General features: G+C 44.6%; 2 protein-coding genes across 2 annotated transcripts; both read right to left on the reverse strand.

Moving 5' to 3' along the window:
- Window positions 1-815: 815 nt before the first annotated feature.
- Window positions 816-6,829, reverse strand: ADI1 (acireductone dioxygenase 1). The gene is made up of 4 exons (XM_063150796.1): window positions 6,672-6,829; window positions 5,683-5,802; window positions 3,971-4,150; window positions 816-2,273 (listed from the first exon to the last, which is right to left on the reverse strand). The coding sequence occupies exons 1-4, from the start codon at window positions 6,789-6,791 to the stop codon at window positions 2,142-2,144; spliced, it is 552 nt and encodes a 183-aa protein (XP_063006866.1). The 5' UTR covers window positions 6,792-6,829; the 3' UTR covers window positions 816-2,141.
- A 1,793-nt stretch (window positions 6,830-8,622) lies between these two features.
- Window positions 8,623-15,955, reverse strand: RNASEH1 (ribonuclease H1). The gene is made up of 8 exons (XM_063150797.1): window positions 15,817-15,955; window positions 15,601-15,740; window positions 14,924-15,127; window positions 14,281-14,380; window positions 13,955-14,009; window positions 12,793-12,877; window positions 11,168-11,292; window positions 8,623-9,083 (listed from the first exon to the last, which is right to left on the reverse strand). Exons 1-8 carry the CDS (start codon window positions 15,924-15,926, stop codon window positions 8,997-8,999), a joined length of 906 nt encoding a protein of 301 aa, XP_063006867.1. The 5' UTR covers window positions 15,927-15,955; the 3' UTR covers window positions 8,623-8,996.
- Window positions 15,956-16,223: the final 268 nt, after the last annotated feature.

A 16,223-nucleotide genomic window follows, 5' to 3' on the forward strand; every position in this document is an offset into this window, starting at 1 on the left:
TGAGTTTCAGTTTTGCAAGCGTGGGTTGTGCCTGCACCCCTCCCATAAACTGAGCCCACACTGGCAGACTGAAGGGTCACCTGTGTCCCCACATCTCATCTAGCTTGCAACCCAAACCCCAGGAAACACGACTTTTTTCTTCATCCTTTCCAACCTTTAAGTTTAGTACAATTTCACTTCAAAATTGCAACTTCACTTCCAGAAACATTTGAAGAAATAAAACACTCAGAAACAGTTAACAGTAATGCTGCTACAAAGTGAGAAAAACGCTGTTACCTACTAAAGAAGGGCTGTGTACACACACATAGGAAAGAACAGTGGGAAAATTCAATTATCCATCATCTGCTACATTAGGAAGACCTGGGTAGGGCCATTTCAACCTCCTTCTAGAGTTGTTTATTAAGGAGACTGCAAGGCAGGAGCATGTACTGTATCTGGCTGAAATCAGCACACAGGCTGCAGTCAGCTCATCATCCACTGAGAGCTGGAGCAAGCAGTACATCTACCCAGCTGACATAATTCATCACTGAGAAGAGTAAAACGCTCCAGTGCCCGCTGCTGGGGAGCTCCATGTCCTGTGGAAGCACAAGGCATTTACTGAAAACCAGCCCAGGGTGCCTAAGCCTACTCTTCTCCCTCTCACAGCTCAAGAAACTGAGGCACAGTGAGTGATTTGTCCCATGTCACAGAACAAATCAATGCCAGCACAAGGAATAAAAGCTGATTAATAATTACAGTAACATTGTTCAATGGATCCTAAATGTTAGCACAAAGAATAAAAAAAAACAAACCAATAAAAAATCAACATACCTAGATAGATCAAAGTAATTTTATTAATAACTCACAAGAACAAATTTGCTACATTTTACTGAGAAAACCACAGTTTTATGTACCAGGGCAGAACTTGGAAAGCTGCATACTAAAATGCCGATTATGCAAATTTATCTGATGAACATTTTTAGACAAGAATGAAAGAGAGTTTCTTTTCTTTAATTAAAACCAGAATCCTACGTAGTTCATTAGCATGGATTCTGAGCAAAATGAATATTAATGTAGCCCACCTCTCACAATTCTACCTGCCAGAAATACCAAGGAAAAGAAAAAGGTTAGAAAATGGATTCCTGAGCAACTGTAAATGCGACTAATGTCACTGCAAGGCTGCTGGCATCTTTGAAAGGTCAGAGAGATCAGGAAAACCTTTTTGAGCAGAAAAAGGCAAATAATACTGCCACCTTCAAAAAGGCACGAAAAAACATCTGGGGAACTGCAGGCTGCTCAGCCCTGCTTCAGTCCCCAGGAATGTTACAGAATATGCCATTATGGAAGGTGTTCCAGGCACAAGAAATACCAGGATGAGGAAGTGATGAGGAGCAACCAGTCAATGCCAATTCACCAAGGGCACATTCTGACTGATGCCAAGTCCCAGGAGCAATGGCTCTGCAGCAAAGGGGACACCACAGGTGCCATTCCCCTTGACTGCAGCAAGGCTTTCACTAGTGTGTCCCACAGCAGCCTTGCAGCCTGACTGAGGATACAAACTACTGGGTGGATAAAGAACTTGGGTCCACTGGGCTCAAAACAGTCTGTGGTTCAAACTAAACTATCAATCAGGTGGTTACAAGTGACATCCCTCAGTCATCAGAACTGGGGCAAAACATGTTGAACATCTTACTTAGCAGAAGGGAGCCCAGCCAAGGGCACTGGTCTGTGCAGCCTGGAGAGGAGAAGGCTCAGAGGAGACCCAACTACAGCTTCCTGCTAGAGCAGGGACTGTAAAGAAGGCAGAGCCAGACTCTCCTCAGACATGCAGTGAAAGGGCAATGGACAACAACTCCAAACTGCAACCAGGGAGTTGGCCATGAAGAACAAATTCTTGGCCATGGGAGCAGCTAAGTGCTGGAGCCAGCACCCAGACAGCCTGTGTGACCTCCATCACCAGAGGTTTCCAAACATCTTGAGCAACATGGTCTAGATTTAAAACCGGTGTAGTAATTCACAGGGTTGGACAAAATGACCTCCCAAATGGCCTTTCAATCTAAATTTTTCTATGATTCTGTGATTTTAAATGCAAGTTTAATCAGTGAAAAGCAGCAAGGCACATTTATTCTGATGGGGCTTCGGGATGTTGCCCCCGTCAGGTCTCAGACATCATTATGTGCTTCTTCAGCCAAGAACTCCATGTAGTGTTTCCGGGCAGGGAAATCGTCAGCCGGCCTGTTGTACGCAGTCCAGACGGGCTCCCCAACAAACAGCCTCATTGCCTTCACGTAGTTCTGCCACAGAACAAGAAGTGACAAGTCATTTAAGAGCTCCTTTTCAAGGGGTCTTCATTCCAAAGTTAAGGTTTCACTTGCACTTCTGCAGAAATTTTTGAAATTATTTCATGATGGACTGAAAGCTTCACACGTTCCAGAAAATTATAGCATTATACTGCTGTTCCTGCTCCCAGGGCCTGCAGTGGAAGACTGTGGCCCCTGTGCAGTGAAACATTGTGTCATGACCAGCACCTCCAGCTCAGGCAGAATCAACACTTCTCCCCCTGTCAAAGAAACCAAAACCATCCTGTCTTATGCAAACCTTTTGCACTGGATCCACAATACTCAGCAGTGCAGCATTTAAATCCTATTTGCTTAGCTAAACAGCAGAACCCAGGTACCCACAATGTTTACACAATGCTTTTGGGGAATACCAGAAGCATCACAGTCACAGCCATAAAAACTGAATGGGAAGTGCATAAGCTACCCAAAAAATAAAGCTTACAGGAAGTGAAAAGTCTCCAGATTCCAAAAGGAAAAGCAACAGCCAGCTAAGACCAGCTAACAAAAAATATGCCTGGTGCAAGTTACAACTGTGGCAGCAGAAAATGGGATTTCATATCCTGCAGAAGTGCTCCAACCATGGGGTGATGGGGAACTCTCCTCTTCTGCCTACTATGCAGAAGTACTATTTAGACCCTACCCATTCTGTAAAACACAAACAGATGATTATTTTACACCCAGGTTCAGAAATGGTAAGAATAAAGCTAGGTACCAAAAGAACTTAGCTGCAAAATGCCAGGGTCTAGAAGCACCTAAAGATTTTACTTGGAAGTCAGCACTCCTGGACTAAAGCTCCTGAAGTGAACACTTAAGACTTCTTGGGGACTCAACCATAACCCCTGACAGTTTATTTATGTAGAGAAAAAGCCTGAGAATAGTACATGTAGTTTATTTGCTGTGGATCTCAAGAAGCAGATGGGAAAAGTTGGGTTTTTCACTAAAACAGCATCTCCCTTTTTCACATGTATGAACACTGCTCTTTGGACAGCTGATTCAAAACAAAACCATTCCCTTCACCAGAAATGCAACTTCACCACACAGGAGACAACACATTTCCCCATTTTGCAGGGGTAATGCTGAGGTTACAAACACCTCTGTAAGAGCCCCCAAGAAGAGAAACACAGACCAGAACTGTAAGTGCCAATCTCACACTCCCACTGGCAAAGATATCTTTCCAAAGGAGGCCACCACCTGTGAAGCCAGCACCCAGCTTAGCATACAGCAGTTGCAAATAGTGGCTCTGGACCCTTAAATCCTTCTTTCCCCAAAGGTGAAAGATGTCACTGCTGGACACAGACATGTTCTTCTATCCCCACAAAAATACACAACAAGGCAATACAGAATGATCCATCCACACCTTCTCCACCTCAACAGACAGCTGGGACAACTGTGGGAGGGACAGCCCTAGGCTTGATATGCCACAGATGTCACATGGCAATGAGTTACAGTCACAGCTGAGGAGGAGAGGCTGAATTTGTGACCTGGAGATGAAAGGTTCAGATGCTGTGAATTATTTATTATTTTTCATCCTCCTCCTTCATATTTAATATGTTTTGCTAATGAACTTCAAGTCTCAGGGCATGTAGTTACTAATGTGATATACATTCACATGGATTTGTCATCAAAATTTATGGTAATCTACAACAACATACGTTCTCATCCAGTGTAAATCGGTGGTATATGCCAGCAGGGAGGGTTATCATGTCTCCTTTCTCCATGGAAATCCGAATCCATTTGTCATCCTTGTCTCGAACATCAAAATAGCCAGATCCCTCCAGGATGTAGCGAATTTCATCATCGAGGTGTAAATGCTCTTCATAAAATGTTTTTATCTAGGAATAGCAAATATTTTGGAAAACTACTGAACATAGGAAAGCTGCAAAGAAAACTGGCAGAAACAGAGAGAAGCTGAGAAAGGCTTTCAAAGGGTAACTGTGTTTTAACTAACAGAGGAGACCAACATGGGTAAGATGGCCAAGCCAGCCAGCCAGCCTCTGTCTCCAGACACATCTAAGCAGGCTTCTACATTCCCTTTGGAGGGCAGCAACTCCTCTGACAAGAAACAGCAGCTCTAGCTGTACATAACCATTCTCTGAGTAACAGTGATCCTTACACCCATTTGAAAGAGAGATGGGTAAAACATCACACTCCAGGATTTGGTCCTTGTGCTTGCTCAGTTCGATCATTTTGTGCTTTTTTCCCCCAACACACAGCACCAAACAAAGCCACACATTATCCCCTCTCTTTTACACTTATGTAGAGCTCAATTAGCTGCACGGGTACTACTACTGTCTGTGAAAATGCAGTCACTGCCAAACACAGCCCATCTACAGCAATCTGATGTAAACAGTGTGTCATGCCTGCCCACACACAGTGAGACCCAGCTCCAGGCTCTCTTGTCCAAGACAGTGGCAGCAACATTCTCTTTTTTATGGAATGCTGAATTCTTCATACATGCACAGAATACAAAGCACATTTTAAAAGTTCAATTAACGGAGGCCTGGGAGGTTTAGTGCACAGTGAGCACTAAACAGCAATGCAGCAATGCCAGGTACCATCACCACCTGCTCAGGTTTGGATGATATTTAGCCACACACTTCTGCAGATGTCCTTGAGCCAGAAGTGATCCAGCACAGCAGGATGAGAAGTCCCTACGTCTTGTAAAGAATGGCCCATCTTTCTGTCAGATAGAGCCTACCTAATGAGTTACTACCTATTTCACCTTCTCACCAAAACAAAACCACTAGAATACAATGGGCTTAAAACAAACTGCTAAATGGAAATTTAATAAAAGTATTAAAGTGTCATTGGGTTGCTGTCCTCAAGTCAGAGCAGCAAGCCAGCAGCACCTGGAGGCTGGGATGAGAAAGCTCCTTGTAGGAGGCTCACCTGAACACTGTTGAGCTGCTATGAAATTGTCACGGTATGAGTTCCCCAAGGTAAAAATGTTCTTGCACAAGGAACAATTCCATGGGGTTAACACTCACTTAAAAAAGACACATTATGCAAGCAGCCATTAGGATGTAAAAGCCTTCAAAGCCCAGGCCCAGCTGGCAGCCACTTGCCTTCATCGCAGAGAGGCTCTCTGAGGACAGGTCAGCATTGGCAGAACTCTCCTGGTAGGAATCTTAGTTTTGAAATGACAATGATGGAAATGATCCTCAAAACCTTTGAAGGCAATGTACAGAAGCAAAAGACCTCTACTATCTTTAAAATGATATCAAAGGTTCTTTTTTAATGTTCAGGAGTTCGGTACAGGATGTCTTTTAGACGTGGAAGCCTCATCCCCGTGTCCCGCTGGGCTGTGCAGGTGTCACACGCTGGCCGGCGCTGGAACCCGCACTGAGAGCCAAGTTTCGCGTACCTTTTCCTCATAATTTGGAAGCTTGTCTTTATGTATGGTCACTATATCCATCCAAGAATAATTTTCTGCTCTCCGAATCTCTTTCAAGCATGGATCAGTCTCATAGTTATCAGCATCCAACTAAAAAAACAGGCACAGGAGAAAAAAAAAAAATAAATAAAAAAAAAAAATAAAAGGCGTTCGGACGCCATTGCTAGAGGCGGAACTCAGGCACTCGTGGGAATCCCGAGGTGCCGGCAGTGCCGGGGCGGCTCGGCTGCTGCAGGGGGAGCGGCCACAAGGGCACGGAGTGCCTGCACCGGGCCCCCGCCCGCCTCCGCTGCCTCCTCTCTCTGCGCCCGGCCCGGCCCGGCCCGGCGCTCCCCGCGCGGCTCAGCCCGGCCCGCGGCTCCCCAGCGCACCCCGCGGTGCCACCCCCGCCGTACCCTGCGGTACCACCGCCGCCATGCCCTCAGCACCCCCCGCCGTACCCTGCGCTATCACCGCCGCCATGCCCTCAGCACCCCCCGCCGTACCCTGCGGTACCACCGCCGCCATGCCCTCGGCACCCCCCGCCGTACCCTGCGGTACCACCGCCGCCCTGCCCTCGGCACCCCCCGCCGTACCCTGCGGTACCACCGCCGCCATGCCCTCAGCACCCCCCGCCGTACCCTGCGGTACCACCGCCGCCCTGCCCTCGGCACCCCCCGCCGTACCCTGCGGTATCACCGCCGCCATGCCCTCGGCACCCCCCGCCGTACCCTGCGGTATCACCGCCGCCATGCCCTCGGCACCCCCCGCCGTACCCTGCGGTATCACCGCCGCCATGCCCTCGGCACCCCCCGCCGTACCCTGCGGTATCACCGCCGCCATGCCCTCGGCACCCCCCGCCGTACCCTGCGGTACCACCGCCGCCATGCCCTCGGCACCCCCCGCCGTACCCTGCGGTATCACGGCCGCCATGCCCTCGGCACCCCCCACCGTACCCTGCGGTATCACCCCCGCCCTACCCTGCGGTACACCACGCCGAGGCGGCGCAGCTGCTCCAGGCTGACGGCGCGGTTGGGCTGCTGCCGGTGCGGCGTCCGCTGGTCCTCCTGGGACTCGTCCATGTACCAGGCCTCCACCATCGCGCCGCCACAGTGTCCGCGGGGCCGGGCCGGGCAGCCAGCGCGTCCCGCCCCGGCGCGGCTCCAGGCCCGGCAGCGAGCGGGACGGGCCCGCCCCGCGGCCTGAGGCAGAGCGGTACAGGGGCGCCATGGGCCCCTCCAAACACACTGAACGCGGTGCGGAGCTTTCGTTTGAGGAACAGCTCCAGGCTGAGGCCGAGAGTCCCCGAGAGACAGGCCGGGGCTCGGGGCTGCTCACCCGCACCAGCTCCTGAGGTAACCCGAGTGAACGGCCATGGTGTTTGCTTCGTGTCGGTCCCCACTATAATGCTCTGACGGAACTTACTGCTACGGCTCAGGCTTAAAGGCCGGCATTGCAGCCCCACAATATGGAAAAAAAGAAATTAGGCAAAAAATAAAGAAAGTGGTAAGACATGCTTGCACAGATAAGTTGTGTTGTCTCCACCCATGAAGATACATCCTCAGCATCCTCCCTGAGCTGGAGTGAACAAGACACCCTGGGGTGTGTCCCCTCCAGCCTCCATACTTCTGCATCTACCTGATCCTGTAGGGCAAATAAACAAAGAGCCAGCTAAGCACAATATAAGAATGGCCAGACAACTGAAACAATCCCTCCTTAGAATTTTTCTTCATAAAGAGAGTTTCTTACTTACCAAGGTGTCTCAACCACTACTATTCCAATTCTCATAAAAAGGTACCAGATCCCTTTAATGTATAGTATTTGGGTTTAAGCACTACTGGTTATCAAACAGATACTCTATAGAAGCTGTGCTAAGGCACATGGAGGACAAGTAGGCATTTTGGGACAGCCAGCACAATATCGTGGCTGCTAAATGCCAATATTCTCCTAAAGCTGCAGTTCCCTGAAAAGATGACTTAGAGATCTGCCATGCTCTGCAGGCCCTCAAGCCCCTGTTGAATCCTTTTGAGAAGTACTGTTTGTTTTCCATCCTTTAATCTACCTTAATCTTGTAACCTTCCGCTTGCCTTTCTTCTGTCCTGAATTTTCAGAATAACCATTCATACGAAATTGATAAAAAACTCTGTCCTATTAGATTTTCTATTATAATCTACCTATTAGATTCAGGTAACCAAGTGGCCTAAATTCAGTATTACACAGTTTTGATTTACCCACCACAATCTTACAAGTTTTCCAAAGCTCCTGCTTAAAAAAAAAAAAACACAACCCCACAACAAACAAACAACAAAACCCAAAACAAAACCGATTTCCATACAATAAACAGGATTTACTTGTTTAACACAATATGTAAGATAGGCAAGTTATTAGATACCTGATCAGGGTGATGGGTCTTTTCTTTGCAGCCAAACTTCTAAAGTAAATAGATAATTGTGTGTGTACATACAAAGAAGCAGAGGGGGCCCAATCAGTGCCCTCTTTTACCCCTAGATGAGCTTCAATGTGCAGTTTTGGATGAGAGAAAAAAATTAAAATCCTCACTGACCTATTAGCTACTTTCCTCCTCCTAGTACAACCATGTGACTAAATATGTAAAACCCTCACATTCTGCCTCAGGAAAGATATTATAATGCATGAGAGCTATTAAGTAACAAACTTCTGCAGCTCTAACCATCTGTATAGAAATTTACAAATCCAAAAACATTTCAGTGACTCCTAGCTTAAACCCTACTATTCAGTGGTGCAAAGGTACCATGCAGAAAAGTTGACACAGATAACACAACAAACCTGTTTGCTTTTCCTGTACACTTGCATAGAAAATAGATGTCTCTGTTAAGTGACCTCCTACCAAATCAACCAACCCCAAAAAGTCTGTCCCAGCTATTTTGGGATGCAATAAATACCTCTGCACAAAAAAAAAAAAAAAGAAGTATTTATTTCATTAAGAGGAAAATACAGAACACTTTGATTTAAAATTACTTCTTCAGAAGCCTGTCTGTGAGTCCATAAGTACACAACACAGCTAAAAGCACTGACCACAGCCTTTCCAATAGATGGAGAAAAAGCAAATACTCAGGATCATCAACTAAATATTGTCTCAATCATAAAATAAATGCAACAGAAGAAAATGTGGGGTTTTCCTTCCCAGAAGTTGGTTTATAGTTAGTGCTTCAGGCCAGAAAGAAGTACAGCTCAAAGTTCAACTCCAAAACAATTACAGCAGTTCAAGTTGTTGCTGTCATGCTGGGCCCTTTTCTCCCAGTGCAACAGTCTCTAGTCCCAGGCCATCAGCACTGTGGTTTACAAGCTCCTTCTCTTGCTAGTCTATCAGCTTCTTCATTTCCTTGGAAGCCAGCATGACCAGGAATATGCATCTGTCAGGACAAAATATATCAGTTTAGACATGGAGGAAACCAGGAGTAAAGTAGATAGATGAAATTCGATAAAGCAATGCTCTGTCACTGATAGTACAGGAGCACCTCCTCAGAGGTCCCCACCTAATATTTAGCCCTTAGGTTTTCTTCCCAGAGATTTTCATTGTCTCTCTTCCTCTAGGGAAACTCTTGTCAAACTGTGGATACCATCTTTATGGGAATTAATTAAAAGCATAAGGACCAGCTCACCTATCCTTTAAGAAATACAGACAACTGCTCCAATTCAAAATCCCCACCTTTCTGCATTCAGTGGTTAAACTGAGTTGATCTTTCCCCAGAAGCCAAAGTCCTCTATTCCATTAAAGGCCTTGATACTTACAGCACTCACTTAGGATACATACATAGGATCAAAAGATCCTCTCAATTTTCAGATGTCTTAATTTGTCTATCCATTAATCAGGAACTGAAAAAAACTTTATACCCTAAGCCCATCCTTGTCAGAAGCAAGGGTGGAGTAGGAAGGTGAGGAAGAAAATCAAGCTTGCTATTTGACAAGATCAGAGAGGGAATAAGCATGAAGTGGGTGTGAAGTGACATCAGATTTACATGGCAAGGTTTTGGTACCACTTGGGGAGCTGTAGGTGTGGATTCTGTGAAAAGACATGAGCAGTGCCCCTACATGAGAGACAGCCAGATCCAGACAGCTCCCAAAGGGACTTAAAGTTTGACACATCTAAGCCCATCAGCAAAGCTGATGGCTCTTCTGTGAAAACATGTTTAAGAAAGGGTAAAAATGCAGCACAACAGCCAGAGAAAAGAGTGAGAATGTGTGAAAGGAACAGCTCTGCAGACACCAAGGTGAGGGCTGAAGGAGGAGGTGCTCCAGGCACCTGAGCAGAGATTGCCCTGCAGCCTGTGGTGCAGACCATGGTCAGTCAGCCTGTGCCCCTTACAGCCCAGGAGGGCCACAGGGGAGCAGGGATGGGCCTGCAGCCCATGGAGGACTCTGCATGCACACACTCCTCCTCAAACAAAATCTGTCCTACCTTTTCTAAGAGATTCAGTTTTAACAAGTGTTCATAAAGGAATATCTTTTAATTATGCAAAATATTCCCAAGAACAGCTGAACTTATTTAATCTTTAAATTTTTATGCTTTCTGCTCAATAGAATATAGGAGTAGCTACAGAAAATCTAATCAGCCTGTAAGTTGCAGCCACCAACTCTGTAACACAGAGCAACATGAATACCTGCAATAAATTCCCATAAAAAAACTGCACATTAAATATCTACATGATCCTGTTTTCTACAGAGTAAAGACAAAAGCTGAGTAAACATGCCATTACAGGTGCAAAGTCAACTGTACACACATTTTCTCAAATCAGTGGTCTTATATCAAAATTAGGCTAAAATTTAAGAGGCAAAGGAATATATTTCCCTGAAGTGTTAAGCACTGATATTAGAGGTACAGAAAAATACATTCTACCAGAAATATCTGTATAGTTGTTGTTTTACTTCTTTACTGGAGAGCAAAGCAATTTAAAAATTGTTATTTTAAAGACCTTCTCGCACTAAATTTCCTTAGAAGAAATGCAGTTAAGGCACAGAAAACTAGACTTGGTTTATTTGGGGTTACACACACTTAGTTTTCCCAGTTTAAAGACACTCATGTAATTGAGTTACTCCAACAAAGCAGCATCTTAAGTAGTTCTGAAAAGCAAATACAGAAATTCAGCTATGACACAAAAACCAGTTATATTCTAAGGTTAGATTTTCAGGAACAGAAATTGCATCTACTAAAACCACTAACAAACTAAAAATAATTATTGCAGGCATTTTCTAAGCAGTAATAATAGACAGGAAACAAATACAAATATTCATTTAAATAAATGAAATACTGGTTCCAAGAACCTAGGTCATGTTGGTAACTTGCTTTAAATACAACAAGCAGCTTCTGTGTATTTGCAGTTTTACTTAAGGATGTACAATACTATGCTCTACAAAAGTCTTAGTCATGATCACACTTTTAAGTTTCTACTAGAAACATGTTTAAAATGTCATTAAGAATAAGAAACAAGGAACTTACCCACTGAATTTCGATGTCTTTTACTAGATTATCGAGTCTTTCAAAATCTTCTTTATTTATTACACTTCCTCCTGAACTTGTTCTCCAGCCATTTGTTTTCCAGTTGTCAACCCAGCTCGTAATACCTGTGCAAAGGGGGTATCACCACAAGAGTGCTGTTAAAGAAGCCAGCCAGGATCAAGATGGAGCCAACAGCCTTTTAACAAGACATTACCTCTGTACAAAGTCCCAGGCAAAAACACTGGATACCAAAGATAATTCTTGTTTGCTTCTCTGATGCTGTCTTTCAGGAGTGTATTTCTTCATTATTACATTAATTACCCAACCATTAAATTCAATACCTGTTTTTCCAAACAGATATTTAATTTAAAGACTACAATCTTATATATGCACTGTATGCAAAGTATCTCATGAACTTCAATAAACTGAAGCTAAGGATTTGCTTGATGATACAGTAAGCAAAGCCTACTGCTCCACCAGGCAATTTTCTATATTACTCCTTAAGTAAGGATTTTTTTTGAAATATCTGTGCTGGTGTGGACAATGTAAGACATCCTTAATGCTTTCATGACCTGAACCAAACAGGAAATCTCCAATCTTGAATGCAAAGCCTCCTAAAAACCAAATTACATCCTCTTGTACTTAACTAAGTACAAGTGGATGTAAGTACAAGTACTAACTCTACATAACTACAAACCTCCTTCTTTGGCATTTTTAAATAATAATTCCTAGACACATCTACAAAATATCTGTGCTTAAACAAGAATGGCAAAACTGCCAGCAAAACCAAAGAGACTAAGACAAAAAGTGCAACATTTAATTTTCAGCCATAAGCTGCACTAAGTTTTTGTTTAATGTTATTTCAAAAAAAATCCACAAAATCAAATCTCCAAAGTTATCTGGAAACAAACAAACACGTATTGCCTTTGTAAAACTGAGCAAAACACAAAAAAACCCCACCTAACCAAATAAACAACAACAACAAAATAAAAACTTAGGCAGTTCCAGATTATCACAAGAACAAAATCTGAAGATCTTGAGGAAAGAGGAAGAAAAGAGGAAGAAGTTGTTTTTTCTGAAATTAAGTCCTATTGGCTGCTTTATATGGTATTTATAGAGATTAAAATTAGGCTTTCCAGGTATTTTAATACATACTCTGAGCACATATCTCTGGCTAGTCTTCCAGGGTAGCCTAAAAGCTTGGGAGCAAGAGAACTTGAATGTACTTCACAGATATGTGTGTGTGCTAAAAACACCTCTCCAATACATGCAAAACAACAAAAACCCTACAGGTTACCACACCAACTTCCAAGTAATTTCCTGAGTACAGCCTTAACAGCCTACACATGAACAACATTTTTCTAGATTTTGTCACACTGAACACCTCAGGACACAAATCCTGGTGTTACTTCTATCAGCATTTACTATAACAGATGCTTTGACTCTACTTCTATTTTGTGCAGTTAGCAGGCAATGTCTGATACTCTGAAGTTTTCCCCCAAGCAGTCATAAGTTATGCACTGTCTTCCTTACATTCCTCTCTCCAGGAATGTTCTGTGGGTCTTATGTAATGGAAAAGCATGCAGTGTCTTTAAGGATCAGGAAAATTAAAATCATTAACTTACCATTAATAGTAAACTTGCTATCAGTGTAGATTATTAACTTCTTGATGTTTTGACTCTTGGCTTGCTCTATTGCTTTGCAGGCTGCCTTAAGAACATTTCAAAACAACAACAGTTCAGAAAGGATTTTGGCCACATGGAATTAAGATACCAACAAAGTACCTGATGCTAACACAGAACTATATATATTACTGTAACCTCTCCACCAATGGTTATCAACATGTTTTAGTGTAGAGGATCCCAAATTTGTGTATTGCAGATGACACCTTTATAATATAAAAAAGGCAAAGAGGCAGGCACCTAAGTTTCAAAAGCAAACAAAACCTTGTAATATTCTGATGTCCAACTCTTGTGCTGAAGAAGTAGCTCTCTGACCCGTTTTCCAACTATCCAAACCTCTACCAACACCCAGGCATTTTCTCCAAAACTTTGAGGAAGTACTCATATCGGTTCCAACAGTCTGGATGCCATAACAAGTTGGGGGTTTTTTTTAGTGCTCTGAAATATCACAGGGAGAAGTGGCTGGGTGTGGATGCAGAACTGAAAAGTGACAAATCAGGGACAAATCTGACCACTGGCACACCAACACCGCCTCCAAAATGAACCTTGAAGTTTTTAAGCAGATCAGTTGCCTATTTCAGTTCATCTCCAAACATGGAGTGTGGGGTAGCAGAAATACTATTACTCTAAGAGGAAATACTAATACATATTAAGAGGAAATGAAAAGAGAAGACTAAATCGGCTGTTGTCAACAGAAGTTAGTCAGGAGCTTAGAATTGCTTTTTACATTTATCTATGGGTTATGATACTCTGATCCTGCCACCATAAGAAGCTGACTCTCAACCAATACTCAGCAGCCCTCACTCTAAGGTCTGAAATACACACATTAAAAATGCAAGAGAATCTACACACAGTTGACAGTGAGACTTTTCTAATGTAAGGCTGTTTAAATAACTGTGCTTGGTGGCACTTGGAAATTCTCAAGGTCAAAACCAATAAAGACCAATAAAACTTGAAGTTAACTATTTGTTTGAAGTCATAACTGAATATTTTGCAAACTTCTCTTATAGCTCCATACTGGTTTCTGGAAACCAGAGCTAAAATAGGCCTGAAAGTGCAGTTGCAGGCTAACATGGAGAAGTATTTCAGGACACTTGCTACTTACATGGATTTCTGCTCTTTGATTAGTCTGCCGTCCAGGAAGTCTTTCACTGGTATTTCTGTGTCCAAAGAACAAATAGTAGATTAGTTATTCCAAGTATTCAGAATGGTGTATAATTAAAGACAAGAATATTATTTCCAGTTGATTTTTCCCAGAAAGGCTGCTTTCTCTGTTCCCATCAGTATCTCCTGACTCAGTCTCATAACACTGTCATTATGAGTCTCAACAGCAGAGCTTCATATTTAAAAGGAGGCTGGTATTGTAAATAACATAAAAACCAAACAGAATACATTAATAAAAAAAAAAAAAAAATCCATTGAGCTACTTACAAAGGGTGGCCTGGTCCCCAGTAGACACCTATACCAGCACGTGCCCTCTTACGTCCATTACTAGAGCAACAACCATCTGTATAAACAACTGCGAAGTCACCTACAAAAAAATTACCAAAATCAGCACTTCCTCAAAAACACTATTTAAGGTAGAAGAAATGTTTGCCAGTATACTAAGCCCCAAAACTTCCCTCCCCAGAGAGCCCTTCTAAAAGGTAACTGCAGAAGCCATGTGAATTAGCAGTGCAGAGCACCACAGGTCCCACTACAGCTTGACACCCTCCCTGCTGTCAAACCAATCGGCCTCAAGAACTTCTGCCTCAAGTCCCATACTTTTCACTACAGTTCAAGTCTTCTTCAAAACTTCAAAGCTACATCCCATCTGTAGCCCAGACACACATAAAATCACACCTATAACACTATGATTAAGCTATATATTCATACCAGTTAAAACCAACCAAAATTACACTGAAAGACAATGTGAACAAACAGATCATGGTTCATGTTTTCATTTCAAAAAGAAATAACGGGCCTAATGCTGCCATATACAAACCTCCCTATAAGTTTTCTAATAGTTACACTTGTTGCTTGTCACAGAGAATAAACCAATGAAAATAATTAAAGAAATGATCAAAGACCTCACCCATATATGAAAACTTATCTTCACTGACTGTCGGTATTGAGCACACTGAGTGTACTTCATCATGTTTCACACGCTTTGCAATCTGCTCTTCATTTGTAGACTGTTCATATGGCCTTTTACATGTACTGCAACACATGGTATTTAATTCTGGTTCCTTTCTCTGGCTACCATTTTCTTGTGTTATAACCGGAGGACCAAATGCCCCTACCAAAAATAAAAAAAAACCGGAAGTTAGGAAGTTCAGCAGAATCAAATTTTATTTTATTTGAAACGACTGCTTCTAAAGACAACAGTTGTTAGCAACTATTAGCAATGTTAGTCCGTTACCTGACACCCCCCGCCCCGCCAAACTATTATCGAAAAGAAATAGAATACTCCAGTCATTCTTCATCCTAAGTCTGGGGAAACAGACATGCAAGGGCCCTTACACCTTTAACACATACACAGAGCAATCAACGCTCTCCAAACACCACAGAAACACTTTCACTGCACTGGCACATCCATCCCGGTGTCCGGAGGCCATGGCCACGGCGCTGAGCCAGTGACGAGGAAGGAGCAGGGCCGGTGCCCGTGTTCCGGCAGCCGCCGCAGCGCGGGCTCAGCCGCCGTGCCTGCCCCGCGCCCCCGGCCGGACCCCCGCCCTCCTCCCCCTCCCCGCCGGCGGCGGGACGCGCTACCTGCCGCCTCGGGCTGCGGCTGCTGCGGCTGCTGCGGCCCCGGCAGCCCGGCACGCACGAAGGCCCAGGCGTCCTTCTCGGTGGCGAACTTCTTGAAGCTGGCGGAGGGGAACTTGTTCACCTGCTCCTGGCACTCCGCCCTGCAACACAGCGGGCAGCGGTGAGGCCGGGCCGGGCGGGCTCCCCGCTCCACCGCGGCCCTGGCTCCCCGCTCACCAGGTGCGGTAGACGCCGGTGCGCCGGCCCTTGCGCACGGCGTAGAACATGGAGCCGGCCCTGGGCACCAAGCACGAGTGGCTGAGCACGGCCACGAGCCAGCGCAGCATCCCGCGGCCCCGCCGCCATCCGCGGCCCGCGGCCCCGCTGCGCCTGCGCGGCCGCCGCGCTCACGGCAGCGCCGGGGCCTCCTACGGGCCGCCAGAGAGACCAAAGTACCAGAAAATGCCACAGCGCAGGGTTTTGTACTGATTGGCGTTTTTGTTTGGTGGGTTTTGTTCCCTCCCCCCGCCAATAATGGTGTTTTTAAAACCTAAATCAGCTGTTGTTTGAGGCATGAGGTCGCAGCGGCTTTGCACAAGCCACCTCGTTCTGGAAGCCCCATTTCTAAAAGGCAAAGGCGATCT

This window comes from Melospiza melodia, chromosome 3 (genome assembly GCF_035770615.1).
Source record: "Melospiza melodia melodia isolate bMelMel2 chromosome 3, bMelMel2.pri, whole genome shotgun sequence".
Classification (NCBI taxonomy): domain Eukaryota; kingdom Metazoa; phylum Chordata; class Aves; order Passeriformes; family Passerellidae; genus Melospiza; species Melospiza melodia.